The sequence below is a fragment of the Orcinus orca genome, chromosome 19 (genome assembly GCF_937001465.1).
Source record: "Orcinus orca chromosome 19, mOrcOrc1.1, whole genome shotgun sequence".
NCBI lineage: Eukaryota > Metazoa > Chordata > Mammalia > Artiodactyla > Delphinidae > Orcinus > Orcinus orca.
Window position 1 is genome coordinate 37580562 of NC_064577.1, and position 25397 is coordinate 37605958.

Below are 25397 nucleotides of genomic sequence, written 5' to 3' on the forward strand. Positions count from 1 at the left end.
CTGATAGTTGACTGACCAGCTTATGATATTTAATAAACACTTTTTAAAATGGATTATTTCATTTAATGAATGTCATGTGCTTTTCTGTCTAAATATACCTTCTTTTAGCCATTTTTAGGTCTGATGGACTATCCTTGTTACTTCTCTGTGTGTTTCTATTTGGATCTCTGTGAGACAACTGTCTTGTGGCTTGGTTAGTATTACAGAGTCTGGTGGTCCTATCACTAAGCCCTATTCTGATAACAGTACTTTTATTATTGCAATTTCAGCTACTTTGACAGTCTTATCTAGCCTGCTGTCAACTTAAATCTTTGTTTTTCTCACGTATGGCCTTGCCCATTTTGTCTTTGTACAGCTGGCTTTTTGATCCCAACTGCAGAAACGTAGATTATCCATAAACTCTAAAGTGGAGACTGCTTTAATATGAAGTGTTTGTAATTGGTTAGTTTATTTTTTGTTTACCTGGTCATTATCATCTATGTAGGAGAGGGCGGAACTGTGATGGCCTTCTGCTTGGTGATCTGAAGAGCTTGCATTTCTCTCTTCAGATTTTTTTTTTTTTTTTTCCCTGTACGCGGGCCTCTCACCGTTGTGGCCTCTCCCGTTGCGGAGCACAGGCTCCGGACCCGCAGGCTCTGCGGGCCATGGCTCACCGGCCCAGCCACTCCGCGGCACATGGGATCCTCCCGGACCGGGGCACGAACCCGTGTCCCCTGCATCGGCAGGCGGACCCTCAACCACTGCACCACCAGGGAAGCCCTCTCTCTTCAGATTTTAATTTAGTTGGGAGAACATGGTCAGTCCATAAAGGGGTCTGGGAAGAGTCGGAAAGTGATGTTTGACTGTTAAAGCTTACTTTTTTTTTGATACTTCATGTAGTTTTTGTTTGTTTGTTTGTTTCATTTTTCTTTTGGCCGCCCAGCTTGTAGGATCTTAGTTCCCTGACCAGGGATTGAACCCGGGCCCTCGGCAGTGAAAGTGCAGAGTTCTAACCACTGGACCGCCAGGGAATTCCCACTTCACATAGTTTAAAACAACAACAGGGACTTCTCAGGCAGTCCAGTGGTTAAGACTCCGAGCTTCCATTGCAGGGGGCACCAGGTTTGATCCAAGGTCGGGGAACTAAGATCCTGCATGCCGTGTGGCACAGCCAAAAAAATAAAATAACAACAAAAGTCCTAACAAAGAGCCACAATTGTAATTGTATTACATTTTTTTGGACTCTAAGCTGAAAAAAAATTTTTTTTCTTATTTTGCACCCAGTGTTTCCACAGTAGCTCAGTGGAATGAATGTTTTGAATTTAGTGCAAGAGAGACCTTTTATGAACTCAAGATATTGCATGGAAGTATTTATTTACCTGAGACCCTTAAATATCCCCTTCCTCCCTCCAGTGAACTTGATTTAGATGTGTAGACAACTTTGAGGGAAGAGAAGGGCACTTTGGCTGCTTTCTTGTCTCGAAGAGTAGCTAAATCTAGGGTTCTATGAAATGATTCCTAGTGGCAAAGCTTCAGTTTGGACCCTGTTCCATAGGATAATGGCTGAGTTTAAATGTGGATATTTCCTACTTCAAAATCTATCGGCCTGAAAGGTAGATTTGTAATTTGAAAATTGAGCTGGCTTAGGTTACCAGTGTGAGGGGGAGGATAGGTTTCAGTCAACAAGGGCATGCTGAACAATCTACCAGGAAATGGAATGTGACCAGAAACTGCAAGATGTCTCTTTCATACCTAAGAACCCATCTACTTGACTTAGCTTTAACCAGTAAAAAAAAAATATTCTTAGGGTTTAGAACTATATTTCCTTTTTCCTAGTCCAAATATGTGTTGTTAGTGATCTGCGGCATTGATCTTTGGCATGGCACACTAATGTTAATGGCTGGCTTGTAGAGCTGCTGTGGCTATCATTGAATTGTGGTAGGGCAGCGGGGAGGTTACTTGAAACACCTGGGTTGTAGCAATTGTGGAGGGTCCGAAAAGGCCTGGGAAAAGGAGTTTCGAATGCTTTTGTTTAAGCAGTAGGAACATTCCTGCTCAGGGTTTTGACATAATGAAATTGTTTTAGGATGAAGACTCTCACAAATGTGTGTACTTATTAGAATAGAAGAAAGAGTCTGAAGACAAACAGTTAAAAAACTGCTTTGCAAATACAGTTGTCCTTCAGTATCTGGAGTGGGGGTGGGGATTAGTTCAGGAGTGTGGTCCCCCCTCACACACACACCCCGCCTCCCGCCCCCCCCCCAAGATACCAAAATCCATGGATTCTTCAAATGCCTTATATAAAGTGGTGTAGTACAGTCGACCCTTTGTATCCCAGGTTGGTTGATTCCCAGGATGTGGAACCCTGGAATATGGAGGGCCGACAGTATTCAGTTCATTGTGGTAACACTCAAAATAATAAATAATTTTACCCCCAAACTGTCTAAAATTGCAAGTGTCCCTTGATGTTTAGGCCTCTCTGCATTCCTCTTTGATTTTCTTTGAAATACTTTGCTAGTGAGAACTGTTTGTATCAATTGTTACTATGTATAAGACCTTTTTTTAGGATGGACACCAATGAAAGCTGGTTGTTTTGAATCAAAGTTATAAACTTTGAAAGACTAAGTTTCTTTTCAACCAGATACTGATCTGCATGATTTAACTCTAAACAAAAAATTTTTTTAATAACAAAGAATACACAGGCAACATCTTATAATTTTTCATCCTTTTACTGTCTATCCCAAATATTCACTTAAAGTGCCATAATATAATACTGATATTTTAAATTTTATCCAGACCTTTAAATTTGCCTTTAGACTTTAACAGTGGTTTTCAAAGTGTGGTCCACAGACCAGCAGAATGAGCATGACTTGGGAATTTAAGTTCATGGTTAGAAATTCCTCACTTAGTTTAGAAATGCAAATTCTCAGGCCTGCTTAATTAGAAACTATGGGATTGAGGCCTAACAGTCTGTTGTTTGTTTTTTTAACATCTTTATTGGAGTATAATTGCTTTACAATGGTGTGATAGTTTCTGCTTTATAACAAAGTGAATCAGTTATACATATACATATATCCCCTTATCTCTTCCCTCTTGCATCTCCCTCCCTCCCACCCTCCCTATCCCACCCCTCTAGGTGGTCACAAAGCACCGAGCTGATCTCCCTGTGCTATGTGGCTACTTCCCACTAGCTATCTGTTTTACATTTGGTAGTGTATATATGTCCATGCCACTCTCTCACTTCGTCCCAGCTTACCTTTCCCCCTCCCCGTGTCCTCAAGTCCATTCTCTAGTAGGTCTGTGTCTTTATTCCCATCTTGCCCCTAGGTTCTTCAGAACCTTTTTTTTTTTTTTTAAGATTCCATATATTTGTGTTAGCATACGGTATTTTTCTCTTTCTGACTTACTGCACTCTGTATGACAGATTGTAGGTCCATCCACCTCACTACAAATAACTCAATTTAGTTTCTTTTTATGGCTGAGTAATATTCCATTGTATATATGTGCCACATCTTCTTTGTCCATTCATCTATTGATGGACACTTAGGTTGCTTCCATGTCCTGGCTATTGTAAATAGAGCTACAATGAACATTGTGGTACATGACTCTTTTTGAATTATGGTTTTCTCAGGGTATATGCCCAGTAGTGGGATTGCTGGGTCGTATGGTAGTTCTATTTTTAGTTTTTTAAGGAACCTCCATTCTGTTCTCCATAGTGGCTGTATCAATTCACATTACCACCAACAGTGCAAGAGGGTTCCCTTTTCTCCACACCCTCTACAGCATTTATTGTTTGTAGATTTTTTGATGATGGCCATTCTGACCGGTGTGAGATGGTATCTCACTGTAGTTTTGATTTGCATTTCTCTAATGATTAATGATGTTGAGCATTCTTTCATGTGTTTGTCGGCAGTCTGTATATATTCTTTGGAGAAATGTCTGTTTAGGTCTTCTGCCCATTTTTTGGATTGGGTTGTTTAACAGTCTGTTTTTAACAAGTAAACCCTCCATATGATTCTGGTGCAAGACCAGAGTTTGAGAACCATTGATTTAAAGCGAAGAGAGGATGTCATTTCTTTCCTCAGAATTATTTAAGATATGAAATTCAGAAGGAAAGGGGTGGGATAGAGTATATAATTAATGGAAAATCATGACTTTGTGGGTCACTTTCATTGCTAGTGTAAAGGCTGTTACTGATCTTTATTTCTCTTAAACTACAAAAATAATTTTGGACTGTCAAAACAATTTACTATTAGAATTAATGAAGGAAGATTAAGTTTGGGATGATTTTTGTCTCCTGAATGGCCCTTACTTAATGGAATCTCTTGTTAGATCACTTGTTAAATATTTTCATTCCTAATCCAGTTCAGAATACTGGCTAGAGGAAATATATAAAATGATAGCAGATACTTCCAGTGTATTGGCAATGGAAATACTTCACACTGATTATGTGGGTGGGGAACTAACACTTATTATTTTCATATGTCCATGAGAAAGAGCTTTCATGGTTTTTTTAACAGCTTTATTGAATTATAATTCATATACCATCTAATTCATTCATTTAAAGTATGTAGTTCATTAGCTTTTAGTACATTCCCAGAGTTGGGCAAATATCAGCATAATCTAATTTTTCCTAATAAATTGATTTACTCCAGATATTGATCATATAAGAATTAAGTCAGTGAAAGCAACTCAGGTGTCTTCCAACAGATGAATAGATAAAGTGTGGTGTAGACGTAAAGTGGAATGTTATTCAACCTTAAAAAGGAAGGTTATTCTATTCTGTACTATTGGAATACAGTTGATTAACAATGCTGTGTTAGTTTCAGGTATACAGCAAAGTGATTCAGTTATATTCTTTTCAAGTTCTTTTCCCATTTAAGTTATTACAGAGTATTGAGCAGATTTCCCTGTGCTATATACTGTAGGTCCTTGTTGGTTATCTGTCTTAAGGAAGATAATTCTGACATGTGCTACAACATGAATGAACCTTGAGAACATTATGCTGAATGAAATAAGCCAGTCATAAAAGATAAATTCTGTATGATTCCACTTACATAAGGTGTCTAGAGTAGTCAAATTCATAGATAGTAGAAAGGGGAATGGTGTTTGCCAGGGGCTGGAGAGAAGGGGGAATCAGGAGTACAGGGTTTCAGTTGCAAGATGAAAAGAGTTCTGGAGATGGGTGGTGGTAATGGTTGCACAACAATGTGAATATGCTTAACACCCCTGAACTGTACACTTAAATAGTGTGTGTTTGTGTGTGTTTTACCATAGTTAAAAATTGAAAAAAGAAATAAGTTAAAATGTGCTGCGTTTTCAGTTATTTTAAATGTCTTTGTAGAATCCTCCTTTTTATAAGCTGGAAGATTTTAATATTAAAGTATTTTCTAAGTTGCCAGGTACTAATTCACATTTGGTGTGACACAGTGCAGTCACTACATTTTTAAAGATTTTTTTAGTATTTTTTAAAAATTGAGATATAATTCATATACCATAACATTCACCTTTGAAAGTGTACAATTCAGTGTGTTTTTAGCATATTCACAGAAGCGTGCAGCGATCACCACTGTCTAATTTTGGAACATTTTCATCATCCCCCCCAAAAAACCCTGTTAGCCATAAGCAGTCATTCTCCTCTCCCCCTCTCTTCCATTACCCAGCCCCTTGCAACCACTAATCTTTCTACGGATTTGCCTATGCTAGACATTTTTTATAAATGGAATCATACAATATGTAACCATTAGCATCTGACTTCATTTAACACAATATTTTCAAGGTTTATACATAAGATAACATGTATCAGTACTTCATTCCTTTTTATGGCCAAATTCCATTGTATGGCTGTACAGCATTTTCTTTATACGTTCATCCATTGATGAACTTTGGGTCATTTCCACCTTTTGGTTATTATGAATAATGCTGCTGTGACCATTCATGTACAAGTTTTTGTGTACATATATTTTCAGTTCTCAGGTATTGTACCTAGGAGTGGAATTGCTGGGTTGTATGGTAACTCTGTTTAATTTTTTGAGAAACTGACAAATTGTTTTCCAGAGATGCTGTACCATTTTGCGTTCTCACCAGCAATGGATGAGGGTTCCAATTGCTCCACATCCTTAAGGACACAACACTTTTTATTGTCTTTTTAATTGTAGCGCCATGTTAATGGCTGTGGAGTCATATCACTGGTTTGATTTACATTTCTCTGGTGACTACTGATGTTGATCCATTTGTGTATCTCAGGTGCTTATCACTTGCATATCTTCTTTGGAGAAATGTCTGTTCAGATCCTTTGCCCATTTTTAAAGTATTGATAGGTTATTTGTCATTTTAATTGTTGAATTGTAAGTGTGTTATGTATTCTGAATACAAATCTCTAGTCAGATATGTGACTCGCAGATATTCCCTTCTCTGGATTGTTTTCACTTTCTTGTTATGTTCAGTGCACAAAAGTTTTAAATTTTGGTATAATCCATTTAGTCTTTTTTTTTCTTTTGTTCCTTTTGCTTTTTGTATCATAGTATATTACAGTATTGCCTAACCCAAGGTCATGAATTTACTCCTATGCTTCATTCTAGGAGTTTTATGAGTTTAGCTCTTATATTTAAGCTTATGATCCACTTTGCGTTAATTTTGATGTGGTGTGAGGTAGGGGTCCAAATTCATTCTCTTGCTTGTTGTCATGGCATTATTAATTGAAAAGGCTGTTCTTTCCCCATCATGTGTTTTAAAAATGGAAATGAATATAATTTTAAGATGGAAATATACTTGTTTTTTAAAATTTCAGTGGTTGTATAGGTGATATTTTCTTTATGTTATTGTTTATTTTCCAAATATCTATAACAGAACTTTGGTAACAAAAAATATATTTACACCAGAGTATTAACAGTGCTTATTTCTAAAGGATGAGATGGGAATAGAGGAAGGGGAAGTGATGACTTTCATTTATTACATTAATACTTTTAAAATGTATTATGACCTTTTTTTCTTTTTTTGCGGTACGTGGGCCTCTCACTGTTGTGGCCTCTCCCGTTGCAGAGCACAGGCTTCCGGACACGCAGGGTCAGCGGCCATGGCTCACAGGCCCAGCCGCTCCGCAGCATGTGGGATCTTCCTGGACCGGGGCACGAACCCGCGTCCCCTGCATCGGCAGGCGGACTCTCAACCACTGCGCCACCAGGGAAGCCCTATTATGACCTTTTTTATTTTATTTTATTTTTTTGCGCGGGCCTCTCACTGTTGTGGCCTCTCTCGTTGCGGAGCAGAGGCTCCGGACGCGCAGGCTCAGCGGCCATGGCTCATGGGCCCAGCCACTCCGCGGCATGTGGGATCTTCCCGGGCCGGGGCACAAACCTGTGTCCCCTGCATTGGCAGGCGGACTCTCGACCACTGTGCCACCAGGGAAGCCCTATGACCTTTTTTAAATTAAAAAAGTAGAAGATAATTCTTGTCTCTCTTCATTATACTGATTTACTTAAATGATATGGCAGCTTTTAGACTAGGGCCAAAGGTGCTTTGTTTAATTTTAGTGTTTTGGTTTTTTTTTTAGGACGGTGTTTTCAAAGAATGCTTTCTGTTCCTCTAGTGATAGTTTCCAAAGTCAGAGGGTTCTATTACAGAAGAGGGAAGGAAACTAACACTCACTTAGTGCCTATTATTGACACTATGCTTTTATATACATGTTAATTCTTCACATTTTTGCAGATAGAAAAACGAGTGCTAGACACAGCAAGTGACTTACACTGTCACATGGCTTAGTAATTGCTTAAGAGCAAGAACTAGAATCAGGGTTGTATCACTCCAGAGCTTAGGTTTTCTCTGTGCTTCTCTGTGCTGAGTACTTTAGTAAGCAATTCCTCGAATGCTTAGATAAGCATGTGCTTATAGATGAATGAGTGATATAATGGTGGGAGGACTCCTGATGGAGAAATAGATATTAAAGAGAAAAGATTAATAATGGAAATTGTGGGACTTCCCTGGTGGTCCAGCGGTTAAGACTCTGTGCTTCCAATGCAGGGGGCACAGGTTCGATCCCTGGTGGGGGAACTAAGATCCCACATCCCACGAGGCACAGCCAAAAAGTAAAAATTAAAAAAAAAAAAAAGGAAATTATAAAGTGACTTGAGGGAACTAGGACTTTAGAACTTGATGAAAGCAAGTATTTAATTGTATTTGTCATGGTACCCAAAGCATGTTAGGCATTATACATTTCCCTGCCTATGAAATATTTTAAACTTGATTCCAAAAATTTGGCCAAGTGCTGTAAGAGGAAAGAAAATAATGAGAGTAATGTGAGTTCATTTTAATAAAGATGAAGAGGTTTTTTCTCATTTATTTAGTAAATAAACATTACATTTCTTTGATGTTCCAAATATTGCTCTGGGTTTGAGAATAGAGCAGTTAAGAAAGACATCTAGTTTTCCTTTTCTCTGCTTTCTCTTTAACTGAATTGACATTAGTTTCTACTGAAAAGTTAAGACTTCATAGATTAGAAACTGCTATTCTGTGTCTGGTGCCTTTTAGGATTGATTCTTGAGCCACTGGGGGCAGTTGGATGTGAATCAACTGTATGAATCATTCTTGTGAAACAGTTTTCAAAACAGGAAGATGGAAGTCAAATTGTTTAAGCCCACACTGAAAACTTGTATGACAGTTGTTTGTATCTAGGGGGTGAACGCACCCCCTCCCCAATAAATATTGAGTGCCTGCTTTTTTAAAAATTAATTAATTTAATTTTGGCTGCGTTGGGTCTTCGTTGCTATGTGTGGGCTTTCTCTAGTTGTGGCGAGCAGGGGCTACTCTTCGTTGTGGTGCATGGGCTTCTCTCATTGCGGTGGCTTTTCTTGTTGTGGAGCACAGGCTCTAGGTGCGCGTGCTCAGTAGTTGTGGCGCACGGGCTTGGTTGCTCGTGGCATGTGGGATCCTCCTGGACCAGGGCTTGAAACCATGTCCCCTGCATTGGCAGGCAGATTGTTAACTCACCTGGGAAGTCCGAGTGCCTGCTTTTTATAAGAATTTTTTGCTGGGCTCTGAGGATAACATGCTATGGTTAAACTTAGACTAAGGATGTGAAGTCAGATATATAAGTTGTTGTCTATGATAAATACAGGGCAGAAATAAGCATATGCTCTAAAAAATGTAATAAGCTTCTAAGGTTTAGAGAAAGGGGGAGAGGATATTTGGTTGGACTATCTGGAAATACTTCAGAGAATGCTTTTAGCATGGGATATTATTTTGACTATCAAATATTAGAGAGGATGGGGTTGGATAGAGAATAAGTAAGTAGAGTAAAAAGGGGAAGAAGCAGGGCCAGGGGACAGAAGGAAGCCAAGGCAATAAGTGTGAACATAAGCCCAGAGGTGAGCACAATGTTTTGGGAGAAGGGGTTGACACTCTTACTGTGTAGCATCTGCTTTCTATTCCTGTGTTATACCGTACTCCAGCTCTGCCATACCCCCACCCCAAATAACAAAAACAAGCGTTCAGGAGAAGTATTTTAATCTGGAAATAATTGAATTGTGAGCCATATACATACATATATATATATATATATCTGTGTGTGTATAATTTTCTTTTTCGTACTTTTTGTGGGACTCAACTCTCAGTCCAGAAAATAAAAGTAATCACGACAAACTAGATCTCGAACATTTTGCTTTGTTGTTTAATTTACACATATTCTTGCGAATACTGTGTTCTGGTGTAATTTGGTCCGTAATAGCAGTTAAATTGGACTTGTGTTGTCTTCTAGGTCGTTAGTGCTGTGATCTTCTGGTCTTCTTTCCTTGGTTTTATTTAACTTTGAATTCTGGGAGGAAAGATACCATGTAAATTTAATAAAAGATTCCTCTTCCCTTTTTGGTTCTTCCCAAATCTTCATGGAACTTTCAGGGAAGAGGCCTTGGGTGGGTGGGCAGTGGGAAAGTTCTGCGAATTTGGTTAAGAAATGAAGAGGGATTGTCTTTTGGGCAAGTAGTCAATTTAGTGCATTTATGGATTTATGGCATGTGCTTTATCATTGAGGATTTCAATTTAAATGTGAGTGCTGATATTGCCAAATTTCTACTTTTTGTGGATCATTTCAGTCCTCAGCATTTCTATGGAAAATTTTTATTTTATCGATAGCAGAAGAGGTAGAGACTTGGTTCCTCTCTGCTACTTCGAGGGATGGTCATGGGTATGTGTATGTGTGTATGTAAAATAAAATTAATCTAAACTTGATGAGTTAAAGATAACTGTCATGTTTCATGCAAGGAAGGGTGCATCGGCCTATATTGTGTTCAGAAGAAGGTAATGCTTTATAAAGAATGTGAAGATTACTGTGAACTATTATTTTCTCAAATACAGTATCCTAATTGAGTAGTGAACAGGTTTATGACCAGGAGAGAGCATGCAGTGCCCAACTTCTCGCTGCTTAACAACTGTTGAACCTAGTGTATCTCACAGAATGTGTGTGTGATGAGTGATTTTTTTTTTTAAACTAGTGTAGGAGCACTTGAACCCTGCTCAGTTACGTATGAATGATTCTGTAGCTTCCCAGACTAATGTAGGACATTCTCAATGGTGAAATTTTATTAAAGTCATTTAGGTGTCTTAAGAAATGAAAGTGTTCAGTAGAGCCTAGTTTGCCATAGCCCTTTGGAGAATTGTTGCGTCACTGTTTTGGTAAATTTGTGCCTGACTTAAGCATCTTTGAGACATTTTAAAATAAAAACATATGGTTTAGGGAAAAATCTTTTACCCTTAAAGTCTAAAGGTGAGCCTTTAATCTTCTGGAATGTCTGGGTCAACCCTGTGAATTTTTGGTTGTAGCTGTCATTACTCTGGATAAAATCGAAAGGTTTCTCTTGGGCTAGCGTTTGCCAGCCCCTCTTCCTCCTCCCTCCTTTATGTTTTATTGTAGAAAATGCAAGCTTAACATACAAGTGGAGAGAACAGTACAGTAAACCCCCGTGTGTGTGTCACTTGGCTACAACAGACATAAACTCATAGCTATTGTGGTTTTTATCTAGACCCCCTTGCCTTACTACTAGCGCGTGCGTGCACGCACACACACACACATGCACACTTCAGTTATTCTGAAGTCAGTTCTATACTACATATTATTTTGTCTGTAAATATTTCAGAATCTTTCTGTATAAAAGCTCTTTTGCTGCCTCCCCCCACCACCGCCATCCTGTTCTTTTTAAAAGTATTCTTGTTGTTGAAAGAGATGTGAAGGAATGAGGTTGAGATGATATAGGTGGGACAGAGTAGAAATTAGGTCCACCTGATACTTGATTTTTCAGACGAGAAGAGGATTGGGTAGACCCAGAACCATACAGGGGATATGAGCTAGAATTTATTTAAATATCAGAAGATGGCACACGTGTCCTGTGTCGTTCCCCCCGCCGACCCGGTCTTGCATGCCTCCATACAGACTTCTGGTGCCTCGTCTCTCTCTACCCTTTGAATGTTAAAGTGTGTCATGGTTTGGTTTTCAGGACCCCCCCCCAGCCCCCCATCTGTATTTTTCATTGGTGATCTTTAGTCCTTTGAGTATCATCCATACACCAATAATTCCAAATTTATATCCCCAGCCCAGGTATATTTCTTTTCTGAAGTTCAGATTCATATTTAAAATGCAGTTCTTGATTTCCCTTGCCACTGTGATCAACATCCTTCTCATCACAACCCCACTTCACCTTCCCACTCTGCCATCTTATCACACAGTATGTAATAAACTCTAGGAGTACACCTTTGTCTTAGTTCGGGCCACTATAATGAAGTACCATAGGCTGGGTGGCTTAAAAACAATAGAAATTTATTTCTACAAGATTTTCTGTGGATTTCTAAAAAGTTCCCAAGTTATGCTTATGCTGCTGGTCTGGGAGCCACAACTTGAGAACTACTGGACTTGATAATCACATAATCCTGCCAGCACTAGGATATTACTGTTGTCTAACAGTAATGATGGAAATAGCCAGTATTTGAGACTAAGTGCCAGGCATTGTGTAAAAGTGCTTTATATGGGGACTTCCCTGGTGGCGCAGTGGTTAAGAATCCACCTGCCAAAGCAGGGGACACGGGTGTGAGCCCTGGTCCGGGAAGATCCCACATGCCGCGGAACAACTAAGCCTGCGTGCCACAACTACTGAACCTGTGCTCTAGAGCCCGTGCTCTACAACGAGAGAAGCCACCGCAATGAGAAGCCCGCGCATGGCAATGAATAGTAGCCCCCGCTCAACGCAACTAGAGAAAGCCCACGTGCAGCAACGAAGACCCAACACAGCCAAAAATTAATAAATTTATTTTTTAAAAAGTGCTTTATATGTACAATATTGTTTGTTTCTCATGGTGATTGGTAGGTATTACCTCTTTTAAAGGGTTAGGTAAATTGTTGACATTCACACAGTAAATAGCAAAGTTGAGACTACCCTGGTCTGCTCGCAAAGACACAAACCATTTTTCTCTTGACCAAGTGAGTGGCTTCCAACCTTGGCTTCTTATATATTTAGGACTCCCACATATAGTTTTACTTCTTAATTATTTGGCTTACCAATGTGTTTTTTGGTCGCCAAGACTCCAGGCTGGGAACTGCTACTCATACTTAGTTTGTACTGCCTGATTTTAAGCCCTTATTATGTGTTTATTGCTATATTGCTTATCAGCCTTATCTCCTCAAATTTATAAACTGTTTTGAGGCTATGGACCCTGTCTTTTGATTATTGTGTAGCGCTCAGCAGAATGCTGTTCACATTGTAATGGTTCAGATGTTGTTGAAGGATTGTCATTGTAATCATTTTGGAGGTATATATTAGGCAGTCAGATTTAATGCATAGGGTATATAACCAGTTGATTTTGAATATTCACGTCATGGCATTCAAGTTCCTTACCACTTTGCTGCTTTTACATGATTAAAATAAGACAGCACATTAATTTTATTGAGAAAAAATACTTAAATCAGCTGAACATTAAATATAAATCTGAAATGAAAAGTCCTATGTTCTGATTTCAGATTTCCAGAAACAATATATAAGGGAAACTGTTTAGATCCTTTCAGCCTAAAACTATGCATTAAAATGCTTTCCGTATTTTATTTGTATCCGTGTCCACCTGTCAGCTTGAATAATCAATTAATTAATTATAGAAGGGTCTAAATCCATGTAAAAACCAGACTGAATTTCCCTTTTCTTTTTTATCCCTATCTCTTTTATCATTGATCGTAGATAAGGATTTTGTCGTTTCTCTCATATTTGAAAATCTATAATGAGGTGAAGATCAGCTTGTGCCTTAAAACTAGGACAGAGTTGAAATGTAATTGGAAAACTATGGCAGCCTTCTTCATGTGCTCAGGAGGATGGGAACATGTGTCAGTTTACTAAGATTTTGCTTTACTCTTGTGTTCTATAGAATTTCTTAAATGTATTTATTTTGCAGCTGAGGACTGGGAATTTCACTGCCCTATCCTCATGTAATAGTACAATGAATCCACAGACTCTTTGTTCAAAGTTAGCTATTGATGAGGGGAAATGGGAGGGACAAGATGGGGTGTTACTTTCTTTTTTCTAGGCAAAGTTTCTTCAGCTGAAGATGTGTTTAGCTGTGCAGCAAGTAACTGCTTTCTGTAGAGATTTAAGGCAGCATTACAGGAAGAAGACAACTTGAATTGACTCTAGTTTTGTTGCAGTGATAATGTAAGTAAAAAATGCAAGCCTTAGGAAAGAATGTGGGTGGGGTTAACCAGGGTTTGTTTCGTTGTTATTTCTGTTCTGTCCTTACCTGAGCTGTTTAAGTATGTATGAAATGAACCTTTTATTATTCCAAGACAATTCCTTTTATCTGTCCTCCAAAATGCTCACTGTGAGCCATCAGTTAATATGAGGGATCAACTTTGTTGACTCAGAAAATGTTGAGTTTCTTTAGGAGTTTTTGTTTAAATTCCTCTACTTTAATCTTTATTGCTATGGGTTGGTGGTTCGAAACTTTGGCTGCTAAATGGAATCACCTGGAAAGCATTTAAGGAAAAATTCAGGCCCTACTGGCAGTTAATTTTGATTAAATTGATCTGGGGTGTGTCTTCAGCATTCATGTTTTTAAAACCTCCCCAGGTAATTCTAATGTATGGCCAGCATTAAGGAATACTGCCCTAAGTTCTGTTTTTACAGACTCCAGTAACTTCCTTGGAGGAAAAATAAGAGTCATCATGTGTATCCCCACCTCTCCCCCACCCCCATCTCAATCCTCTGTAGTTTCTACAGAGGGAAATTAAAGTCAAATCTGAATCTTATGTAAAAGCATAGAAATTTAATCCTGTAATTTTGCAGATATATAGAGTAGGCTTTGAGGAGTTTTAAAAATAATGTCTAATCTCCTCTTTGCTCGCTAAACTTATTTTGTCTCTGTTTTTAAAAAAAAGTTCAACACATTTTGATTTATGACAGATTTACCAGATTCCTCGTATATCACAGGACACCAAGGACATCTAGCTCTACTTGGTGAAGCAAGTCTGTCAATTTAAGTTATCTTGTCAGATAATATAGCCAATCTTGTAGTTCACAAAGAAGTATTGTTGCTCTGATATTGTTAACTTTTCCTAAATGAGCCGTGTGTGTGTGTGTGTGTGTGTGTGTGTGTGTGTGTGTGTGTGTGTATTCGATTTTGAGACAGGTGGTACTTTGAGGTGAGTTTGCAAGTTCAGTGAAATATGGGTCTCTGGTTTCTTTTGTTTTGGTATCTTTTAACTCACCTTTCTTTCCCTAAGGTGCTTAATTTCCATGCCTGACACCCTACCAGTATTTGACAGCCAGAGTAAATGCCTGTACTTTTTTTTGCGGTACGCGGGCCTCTCACTGTTGCGGCCTCTCCCGTTGCGGAGCACAGGCTCTGGACGCGCAGGCTCAGTGGCCATGGCTCACGGGCCCAGCCACTCCGCGGCATGTGAGATCCTCCCGGACCGGGGCACGAACCCGTGTCCCCTGCATCAGCAGGCGGACTCTCAACCACTGTGCCACGAGGGAAGCCCCGCCTGTACTTTTATTCTTTTGAGAAATGTAATAGGTCGTTCATTAATTCATTCAACTAGACTATACTCACTGCTCCTGTGTCTTGAGGACCGAGTAAGTCATATGTGGCCCCTGTTTTCGCAGCAGTCCCATACATTCTCATGGGGAGACACAGATATCAAATTTTTCTCTTTTTAGCTAGTGGGAAGCAGCCACATAGCACAGGGAGATCAGCTCAGTGGTTTGTGACCACCTAGAGGGGTGGGATAGGGAGGGTGGGAGAGAGGGAGGTGCAAGAGGGAAGAGATATGGGAACATATGTATATGTGTAACTGATTCACTTTGTTATAAAGCAGAAACTAACACACCATTATAAAGCAGTTATACTCCAATAAAGATGTTTAAAAAATAAAGAAATCAGATGTTCAAATTTGGAAAAGAAAATTTTTTTCTCTTTTGTGTCAACATTCTATTCCTTTGGCAAATCTTGCTGGCTCCACCTTCAGATTACATTCTGAATATAAATACCTACTCCCCATTTCAGATGCTGTCATCAAACCATTATCTTTTGCCTGGACAACCTCAGTAGCCTCCTAATTTGTCTCCTTCTGTTATTGATCATCTATAGTGTGTTCACAGAACAGCAAGAGTGAGCTTAAAAATGTAAATAGTAATAATATCTTGTGCCCCTGCTCTAATTTGTCCCAAGGCTTCATGGCACACTTAGGCTAAAAGTCAAACTCCTTATCATGGGCTACAAGACCCTACTGGATCTAGGGTCTATCTGCCTTTGTATACCACCTTGGTATCATCTTAAAACATTTCCTTAGGCTCACTGTGCTCCACCCACACTGGTCTTCTTACTCTTAATTCTGAGTGCGTTCCTGCCTGTACATTTTACTGCACACTCTGCCTGGAAAGCTTTTCCACAGGTTTCCTGTCAGCTGAGTTTGGTTCTTCATCCTGTTCAGGTCTCTGCCACTTTTAAAAGAGAGATTCTTGACCACCAGCTGTAAAAGGGCAAGTTAATATCACAAATAACATTTTAATGCACACACACAAACACACTTCTGCTTACTAGCTTATTGTTCTCTACCTCTGGAATGTAAATTTCCTCCTGTTAGGTAGGGATTTTGTCCTGTTCACTGCTATAACAAAAGTATCTCGAAACATAATAACCATTAAAAAAACTTGAATCAACTGATTAAAATTATGTTTATGATGAGTATAGCAAAGGGCAAATAGATCTGTGAGAGGGACTGCCAGGGAATCCTCCTTTAGTCTCCGCCAGTGTGGCCAGAGTATAAAAGAGCCAGGAGAGGTTTTGAGAGTGGTTCTTAGGGATGATGGTATGGGCAGAGACAGATCAAGCAGGACCTTTTGGTTGGTCCCTGTTAAGAACTAGGGAAGGGGGCTTCCCTGGTGGCGCAGTGGTTGAGAATCTGCCTGCTAATGCAGGGGACACGGGTTCGAGCCCAGTCCGGGAGGATCCCACATGCCGCGGAGCAACTAGGCCCGTGAGCCACAACTACTGAGCCTGCGCGTCTGGAGCCTGTTCTCTGCAACAGGAGAGGCCGCGATAGTGAGAGGCCCGTGCACCGCGATGAAGAGTGGCCCCCGCTTGCCACAACTATAGAAAGCCCTTGCACAGAAACGAAGACCCAACACAGCAAAAATTAATTAATTAATAAACTCCTACCCCCAACAACAAAAAAAAAGAACTAGGGAAGGCCTTCTCCACCTCACCCCATCTGCATCTGTTTTGCAGATCATGAGCATAGATTTTACAGCTCACTTTGTATTTTCTTTTTTCTCTCAATTTGATTCATACGTGAAATTTAGTATCCTCATTAATGGGAAAGGAAGATTCTGAAGAAAATACAGAATTGAATTCCTTTTTAGAAACTCTGGTTACTCCGAGCTGTGATTGGCCTTCTTATCATTAGTTTAACTGTGAGGAGTGAAAATAACCTTTTGACTCTCTTATGGAGAAAGTGGTTGTGTTCTGTAAAAGACATTTCATTCAATATGGTTGTTACTGGCTTGCATAATCCCACCATGTCACCTGGTCTCTGATTAGACCCGGTGTGTGAGTCTGATGAGAGCCAATTATAAGTTACCTCTCAAATTTCCTGTGGCTTTTCTCTCTCCTCCTTTATTAGCTTGATAATCCAGTTGAATGTATTATTGCTTAGAGGTTGGGTAATGACCATGACCAGTTTTTGAAGGCTAGATTCCACATTGGTGGGCAATTTTTTTGTTGACTAGTATAGCCAGAAACATTTTCACATTACTTTTTTCCATTTATCAAAGGAAATAAATATCCAGGCTATTTATGTATTTCTTTTTAGGGTGTTCAGATGTCTTGGAGGAAAGGACTGTGGAAAACTGAGTCCTAAAACTCATTTAATTTGAAGTTGGGCAAAAAAATTACAGTTCTTATTAGGTAAATCTTTTCAGATTTTAAGCCCTTTACCTTTAATTTATTTTGCTAAAATATTCTGACAGGACTCCTGTATATTGTCCAGAACCCAGTGTGCTTTATATGTCTGTCATAACGATTTCAGTTTTGACTCAGAAAAGCCTGTGGTCTGTTGTAAAGAAAGCATTTTTTGAAAACAGCTTTATTGAGATATATTTTAGAATACAGACTTTTGAGTCGGACGTGAGTTTGAATTTCTGCTGGCACTGATTAGCTGTGTGACTTTGTCAAAATTGCTCAGTTTTTTAATAGCCTTGGAATACAGTATTTACTTTAAGTTGTAATTAAAATTAGAAAATTATACATGTCAAGTACCTGGCCCTTCAGGTTTCAACAAATGGTAGCACTTTCTAATATTACTAATACTAGCACGTAGGATGCTTATCTCTTTCTGTCCTTTGGGATTTTAAAGCCTGGGAACTGAACTGAAATGGACAACAGTGATAGTAAAATCTGATGCTACTGAACGCAGTCACACAAATTGATCTGCAAGGCTGAAATTGTTAGTTCAACTACACTTCTTTAACTTTTCCTACATTAAGTCTTGGTTTTATTGTATTAATGAGCAGGAGGATTACCTTATTCTGCCCATTTTATAAGAGGTTTCCACTGAATGTAGCTGTCTTGCAGAGAATAAAGAGTAACCAGGTGTGTTACTCCATGTACAGTGTTGTATGGCTCTGCCCTCCCCACTTTCACCCCCACCCTCCAGGCCCTTGGGTGGTACCCTGTGTAGGCAAATGTATTTGGGATCTAGATCTCTAGATTTAGGAGAAGTACTTTATTCACATTAAAGCTTGATACTTAATAAGTTGTTTATCAGGATGGATTAATTTACTGTTTCTAACCATCCTTGTGTTGATAGGGGATCCTCCCTCACCCATTTCCCAGCCAGTTAATATTACAGCAGTTTTGTTATGAATATGATTAGAAATGTTCCATTTCACAATGTGAATACTTGTTTACCTTTAAGCACTTATGGCTAAATGCATCTTGGTCTTTATGAAAGCAGTGTAGCTTCAGTAGTGAGAAGGAACCTAGTAGGAGGTAAACTCAGGGTAAAGGGGGACTGGAGTAGGTGGAGATAGGGTGTTTGGAGGCTAGTTGATTATTGTAAGGATTTTAGCTTTTACTCTGAGTATCACCTTTGAGTAGAGGGGTGACATGATCTGACCTAGTTTGAAAGAAAAGCTGACTGCTCTGGACAGCAGCAGCGGCATCTGTGCTGGGGGCTGTTGTGATCTCTGGTGCCAGAGGGTGGTGGCTTGGGTCGGGGTGGTGGTGAAGTTTGTGAGGAGTGATGTTTTATTCTGGATATATTTTGAAAGCAGAGCAGGTAGGATTTGCTCATGGGTTAGGTGTGTGGGTTGTGAAAGTGAGTTTTTTGATCTCAGCCAGTTGAAGGAAGGTATTGCTCTTTATTGAGATGGGGAAGATTAGGAAAAGTAGATGAGGGCAGGGGGAGATTAGGAGTTAGTTTATATTACTGTGATAAAGACAGTGAGAGCTAGAGCAACACTCTCTTTGATTTTGGCATTACATATTTAAAATAGTGGATACATGTCATTATACATTGGTCAAAACTGCAAAGAGTAAACCCTATTGTGTAAACTATGGACTTTAATTAATAATAATAATGTATCAATTGGTTCATCAGTTGTAACAAATGTATTACACTAACGCATAATCATAGAGGAAACTGTTGAGGGGGTGGATATACGGGTTCTCTACTTTTCACTCAGTTTTTCTGTAAACCTAAAACTATTCTAAGAAATAATGTCTGTTAATTTTTAAAAAGCAATCAACGCAGATAGATGCTATCGTGTTTTCTCTGATCTTCGTCTTTCGTTCATTGCTGAGGCCAGTCTTCTTTCTTCTTTTGCAGTAGCATGTCAAATTGCTTTTCCCTCCTAATTCAGATCTGTTTCTAACATAATTTCATACCAATTAGATGCCCAGAGTAGACCTGTTTTCCATTCTGTTTAGTTCCTCAGTTACTTCTGAGTTCTTTCCTTAAGCAAAGTAAATATTATTGCCATAATATTTGTCTTGGACATCACCAATATATTGCAGTGGTTTTTAATAGTAAATGATGAATACAAAAAATAGAACCATATGTGGCCATAGGCTTAAAAATATGATTTCACTGATCTTTTTGTTCTGTTATTCAGTTGGTTATCTGCTCTTTCCCTTTTGCTGTGCAGGGTCATTTACACATTCCTAGGACTTCTCTACTGGGCTTTAGAGTTTAGAGACCAGCCTCCATGATCCCTTCAGGGGATTACAGCTTGCAGGTTCTTGACTTTTCACCTTTATGCCTTTCTCTGTGGAGACTGAATTTAGGGTGAATTGGGTATCATTTTGTTTTGCATGCTGCCTCTTAAGGGCAGGGACTAATGTGTTTTTATTTTGTGTGTCACACAAAGTCACATACTTTTATTAATGTTATAATGGAGTGTCTGTGCTTCCTTTATATATATACACACACACACACACACACACACACACACACACACACACAAATTTATTTATTTATTTTTGGCTGTGTTGGGTCTTCGTTTCTGTGCGAGGGCTTTCTCTAGTTGCGGCGAGCGGGGGCCACTCTTCATCACGGTGCGTGGGCCTCTCACTGTCGCGGCCTCTCTTGTTGCGGAGCACAGGCTCCAGGCGCGCAGGCTCAGTAGTTGTGGTGCACGGACTTAGTTGCTCTGCGGCATGTGGGATCTTCCCAGGCCAGGGCTCGAACCCGTGTCCCCTGCATCGGCAGGCGGACTCTCAACCACTGCGCCACCAGGGAAGCCCTGTGTTGGCCTTTTTTAAGTAGAGTTCTTAGCTGTATATGGAAACAGAAAAATGGGTTCAAGAGGTAGGTAAAGACCTTAAATTGAATTCCCTGTTAACAAAGCTTTCCTTTAACACAAAGGCAATGAGGATAGAGGCACTATAGTGCAGTGATTAAAATTAAGGGCTCTGGAGCCAGATGTACATCTTGCTTTTTCTTCTCTGGGCAAATGACCTAACCCCTCAGTGCCTCAGATTCTCCATCTGCAGTATGGGGATAGTAGGTGCTGTCTCTCAGGGTTGTTATAATGATTAAATGATGAAATTCATGTAAAGTTGGTAGCAGTGCCCAGAACAAAGGAAGCATTCCACAAATGTTACCTACTATGTATAGTTTCTAGCTGAAGAAAGAATTCAAATTCAGTAGAAAATATTAGAGCTGGTAATAACGCATTTGTTGGTCATGAAATATTGGAGCTATAAGGTATCTTTTACAGCAGTCTTTATTTGCAACCCGTATTATGTTATGAAGTGTAGAAGAAGTATTTAAAACTTTGAGAATAAATAAAACCCATGAGGAAGAATGTAGAATTTAAAAAATAGGACCAAGAATTTAATCTAGGATTATTCCTAAATTTAGTGTAGGGGCAATGGTTTTCTACCTCTGATAATTAGGGGTAGTCAGTGCTGTGACATCTGCGGTGACTATTGGTTTTTGATCCATCAACTTTTCTTAGGACCCTCTACCCCATCCCCTTAAATGGCATCCTCAGGATTATTCAGGTATCCTGCAATTGTGTAATTCATGGGACCCCTCTCTGGCTTCACTGAGGAAGTTTCATCAGTCTAAGTTTCTCAGAGTGTGATCTTTGGACCAGCAGCATTACCTAGCATCACCTTGGAACTTGTTAGAAATGTAAATTCTGGGACCCCCACCTCAGACCTACTGAATCTGAAACTCTGGAGATGGGGCCCTACAATACGGGTTTAGACAGCCCTGCGGGCTTAACATTTGACTTCTAGTGTAGGGTTTCCAACTCAGGTAACTTCAGGAGTTCAGACATATAATATAAATGAATGACACCTACCAGGTGGGGATAATTTTGAACTGTGGATCAAGTGCCACAGCTGAAGGGATCAGCTGCTGTTTAGCTAATAGTCATTAAGAGACTTGCAGACCCAGCATTGGCAGACCCTGTCTTTGTATATAATTTTAAACTGCTGGCAAAGAATTGAAAAAATATTGTATCCTTATGTATGGAGGCCAAAGAAAATTCAACTATAAGCAAATAAAACCAACTTCAGGAATGTGACCTTCGTTTGTGATCTCTTATATAGGAGTTTTGTTGTGAGTAAAACTTGATTCATGTCACAGGTTATTATCTTAGGTTAAATTTCTGATGTGGAAAATTTTTTTGGTCATAGGATAAGGACAGTTTTAAGGTTTTTGATAAATGTTATATTGTTTTCCAGAATGAAACTGCTGTTTCATCAGCAGTTTCCCTGAAACCTAGCAGGCATTAGATACAGTTCTTTTTATGTGACTTTTAAAATTTGCTCGGCAGAAAAGGCATCCTTTAAAATTTTTATTGCTTTGATTTACTAATGTAGTTTAACCATTGTTTTGTATTTACTGGCCATGTGTATTTTTATATAAATAAATCTTTCGTAGTCACTTGCTTATATGTCCTTTTGAATTGATTCATAAGTATACATTGTTTTCCCTAGCTTTCTGTTTGCCTTTCTTTTTTTTTTTTTTTTTTTGCGGTACGCGGCCCTCTCACTGTTGTGGCCTCTCCCGTTGCGGGACACAGGCTTCGGACGCGCAGGCTCAGTGGCCATGGCGCACGGGCCCAGCCGCTCCGCGGCATGTGGGATCCTCCTGGACCGGGGCACGAACCTGCGTCCCCTGCATCAGCAGGCGGACTCCCAACCACTGCGCTACCAGGGAAGCCCTCTGTTTGCCTTTTAATTGGTATGTTTTTTGAATTATAGAAGTTTTAAATTTGGGTAGTCAAATCCATCAGTCTTGTCAAATTCTCTCAAAAAATCCGTCTGGGATTTTCATTGGAATTAGATCAAACCTATAAACTAATAACCCTCAGTAAAGATTTGTGCCTGCCTTTCCAGCTGTACACATACTATTGTGAACCACTGTGGATAGGATACTCCCTTCCTCATCTCCACTACCACCAATATTCATTCATTTAACATACATTTATTGAATACTTGCTGCACGTGAGCCTACAGTAAGCCCCCTATATACAAAGGAGTTCTGTTCTGAGAGCGCATTCATAAGTCCAATTTGTTCGTAAGTCCAACAAAGTTAGCATAGGTACCCAACTAACACAATCGGCTATGTTGTACTGTACTGTAATAGGTTTATAATAGTTTTCACACAAATATATTTTAAAAAACACAAAAAAAACCATTTTAAATCTTACAGTACAGTACCTTGAAAAGTACAGTAGTACAGTACAACAGCTGGCATACAGGGGCTGGCATCAAGTGAACAGGCAAGAAGAGTTGCTGACTGGAGGAGGGAGAGGAGGTGGGAGGTGGTAGAGCTGAAGGATCGTCAGCAACAGGAGACGGAGGGCAAGCTGCAATTTCACTCACGCCTGACGTTGATGGCACAGGGTCTGGTTCCTTGCTGGATTCAATTCTATCTACCTTCTTGAAGAAAACATCCAGTGATATCTGGGTAGTAGCTCTTCTTTTCGCATCATAGCTGACACGTGACAATGTACGCCAGACAGATGAACTAACTAACGTGATGGGACATGCGAATGCAACTTGAAGATTCGTGTGTTGGGGACTTACTGTGTTGGGTTTGTGGGGCTACATTAGTAAATAAAACAAGAATTTCTTGTGATACATGAGTGAATAAAACAAAGAATTCCTGCCCCTCTTGTAACTGACACTGCTGGAGGAACTGAGGCAATAAATGAATAAATATATATCAAGGAGAGTCCGGGGAGGGTGGTGGCAGCAGCTTCACTATTTTGTGTTGGTCAGAGTAGGCTTCTTTGATAAGGTGACCCCAGGGAAATACAGAAACATTGCTCAAGGATATCTGGGAGAAGAACGTGTTTCAAGACAAGTTCATTTGAGTCAGAGAATGGAGGATGAGAAATAGCGAGGAGCCTTGTAGGAACTTTGGCTTTTACTCTGGGTTAGATGGGAACTTTCTGAGCAGAGGACTATAAGGTAAGTCCGAGGCAGGAGGACCACTCAGGAGGCTGATGCCATTTCCAGCTGAGAGATGATGGTTGCTTGGTTGAAGAGGTCTGAGATTAGATGTATTTTGAAGGTAGATCCAAAAGAGTTTCTTGTGGATTAAATATGGTTGTGAGAGAAAGAGAGGAGTTGAGGGTAACAAGCTTTCCAGCTTGAGATACTGGAAGAATATTTTGTTATGTTTTGTTTGCTTTTTACAGAGGAGGAGAGGACTATCAAAAACAGATTTTTGTAAGGATGTGAGGATTTTAGTTTGGGGACACTTATTTGTATCTGGCCAATTTTGTAGCCTTTACTTTACAGTGAACTCTACTTCTGATAGTTTCCCTGTTTTTTTCTCTGAGGGATTTTGTTTTCTTTCTTTTTTCTTTTTTTCTTTGCGGTACACGGGCCTCTCACTGCTGTGGCCTCTCCCGCTGTGGAGCACAGGCTCCGGACGCGCAGGCTCAGCGCCCATGGCCCGTGGGCCCAGCCGCTCCGCGGCATGTGGGACCTTCCCGGACTGGGGCACGAACCCGTGTCCCCTGCATCGGCAGGCGGACTCTCAAACACTGTGCCACCAGGGAAGCCCTCTCTGAGGGATTTTTAAAAATTAATTTTTATTAGAGTATAGTTGACTTATAAGGTGTTTCTGTTGTACAGCAAAGTGAATCAGTTATACATATATCCGTTCTTTTTTAGATCCTATTCCCATATAGGTCATTACAGAATATTGAATCTATGCGAGATTTTAAGGTAGACAGTTACATTGCCTGGGAGGAAAGGTTCTTGATATATGCAGGTAAACAGCTTGATGGAATGATTTCTCTCAGTGTCCACCTTGTTGCCTCTACATTCCTGCTTTGAGCTTTATAAGTGTTACTGAGTCCAGCCTCTGGCCAACTTCCTGATACTTGATGGTGTTCAAATGTGCTGGCTGAGGAGGAATCTTCTGTATGATTATGTCACACTGCCTTTTTGAGTAATGTTGCTTCTTGGATAACCTGATGCAGTATTTAGTCCTTTTCCTTGCTCAACAGTCAGTGAAAACCATTTTCCATCATTTTATGGAAATGATGCTTCAGCTTCTTCTCATTGCCAACTAAATATCCTTGGATATCAAATACAATTTTCTGTCTGCTTTCATCTAGCTTTCATTTCATTATTTGAAATTTGTAACACAGGAAAGAAATGAGCTCCTTTTTTTTTTTTTAAGTTTGTGGAAGGGATTGGCAATAGATGCCTTCGCTGCCTTTGGTTATTAGAAATTCTGTATATGATATAGTGATTAGAAATAGAAATCTACCTTTTCCTCATGTGTTCCTATTTTTTTTGCCTTAATGATTCTTCTAAATTTTGGTTATTGGAAACTTCTCTAGCTATTCAGAGATTAACCTGTATTCTTAGTTTCTAGCTGTGTGAAACTTTAAGATTCTAATTTTAATGAGTATTTAAAGGGAAGTTGGTGGAGCGCAAATTGGATTTCAATAACTGTCTAATATCTGAAACTGGAAAAAGGATTTTTCATAACCCAGTGGTAACGTGGGTACTCTTGTCGTCCCCCCCCCCCCAATCCTGTCGTACAGCATGTCACTGCTTTTGAGCTAGGTAGTTAATACTTGTATACATATTTTTTTTATGTGACTCTTTGTAATGTTAAGATTTTCTGTTCCTATCCCAGAGAGACCCTCACTCTTAACCCTGGATACTGTGAGTCTAGCAGCTGTGTGCTCTGGATGTCTGATGGTGATCTCAGTTTTACTTAGTCTGCATTATTGGTTTTTTATAAGTCATCTAAAGATCCTAGAGATTTCAGAATGTAGGTGTTTCAGACATTTTGCACATTTGGACGTAGCACATAATTATCGGATCGTTTTTGGTTGAACGTTGTACTGTGTAACTTGCTGCTGACAGTCATTTTACTTTTATCTTGTTAATGGATCTTTATTTGC

General features: G+C 39.6%; 1 protein-coding gene across 13 annotated transcripts in view; it reads left to right on the forward strand.

The window, feature by feature from the left end:
* Positions 1 to 25397, forward strand: part of KANSL1 (KAT8 regulatory NSL complex subunit 1) — a 175165-nt gene that overhangs the window by 77024 nt on the left and 72744 nt on the right. Inside the window, exon 1 of one of the 13 annotated variants that reach the window (XM_049701419.1) lies at positions 13550 to 13655. The exons of the other annotated variants lie outside the window; for them this stretch is intronic. Coding sequence (XP_049557376.1) covers positions 13654 to 13655 — 2 coding nt within the window. The 5' untranslated portion in view covers positions 13550 to 13653. Of the gene's footprint in view, positions 1 to 13549; positions 13656 to 25397 lie in introns of those variants that run through there. 13 annotated transcript variants of the gene reach the window in all.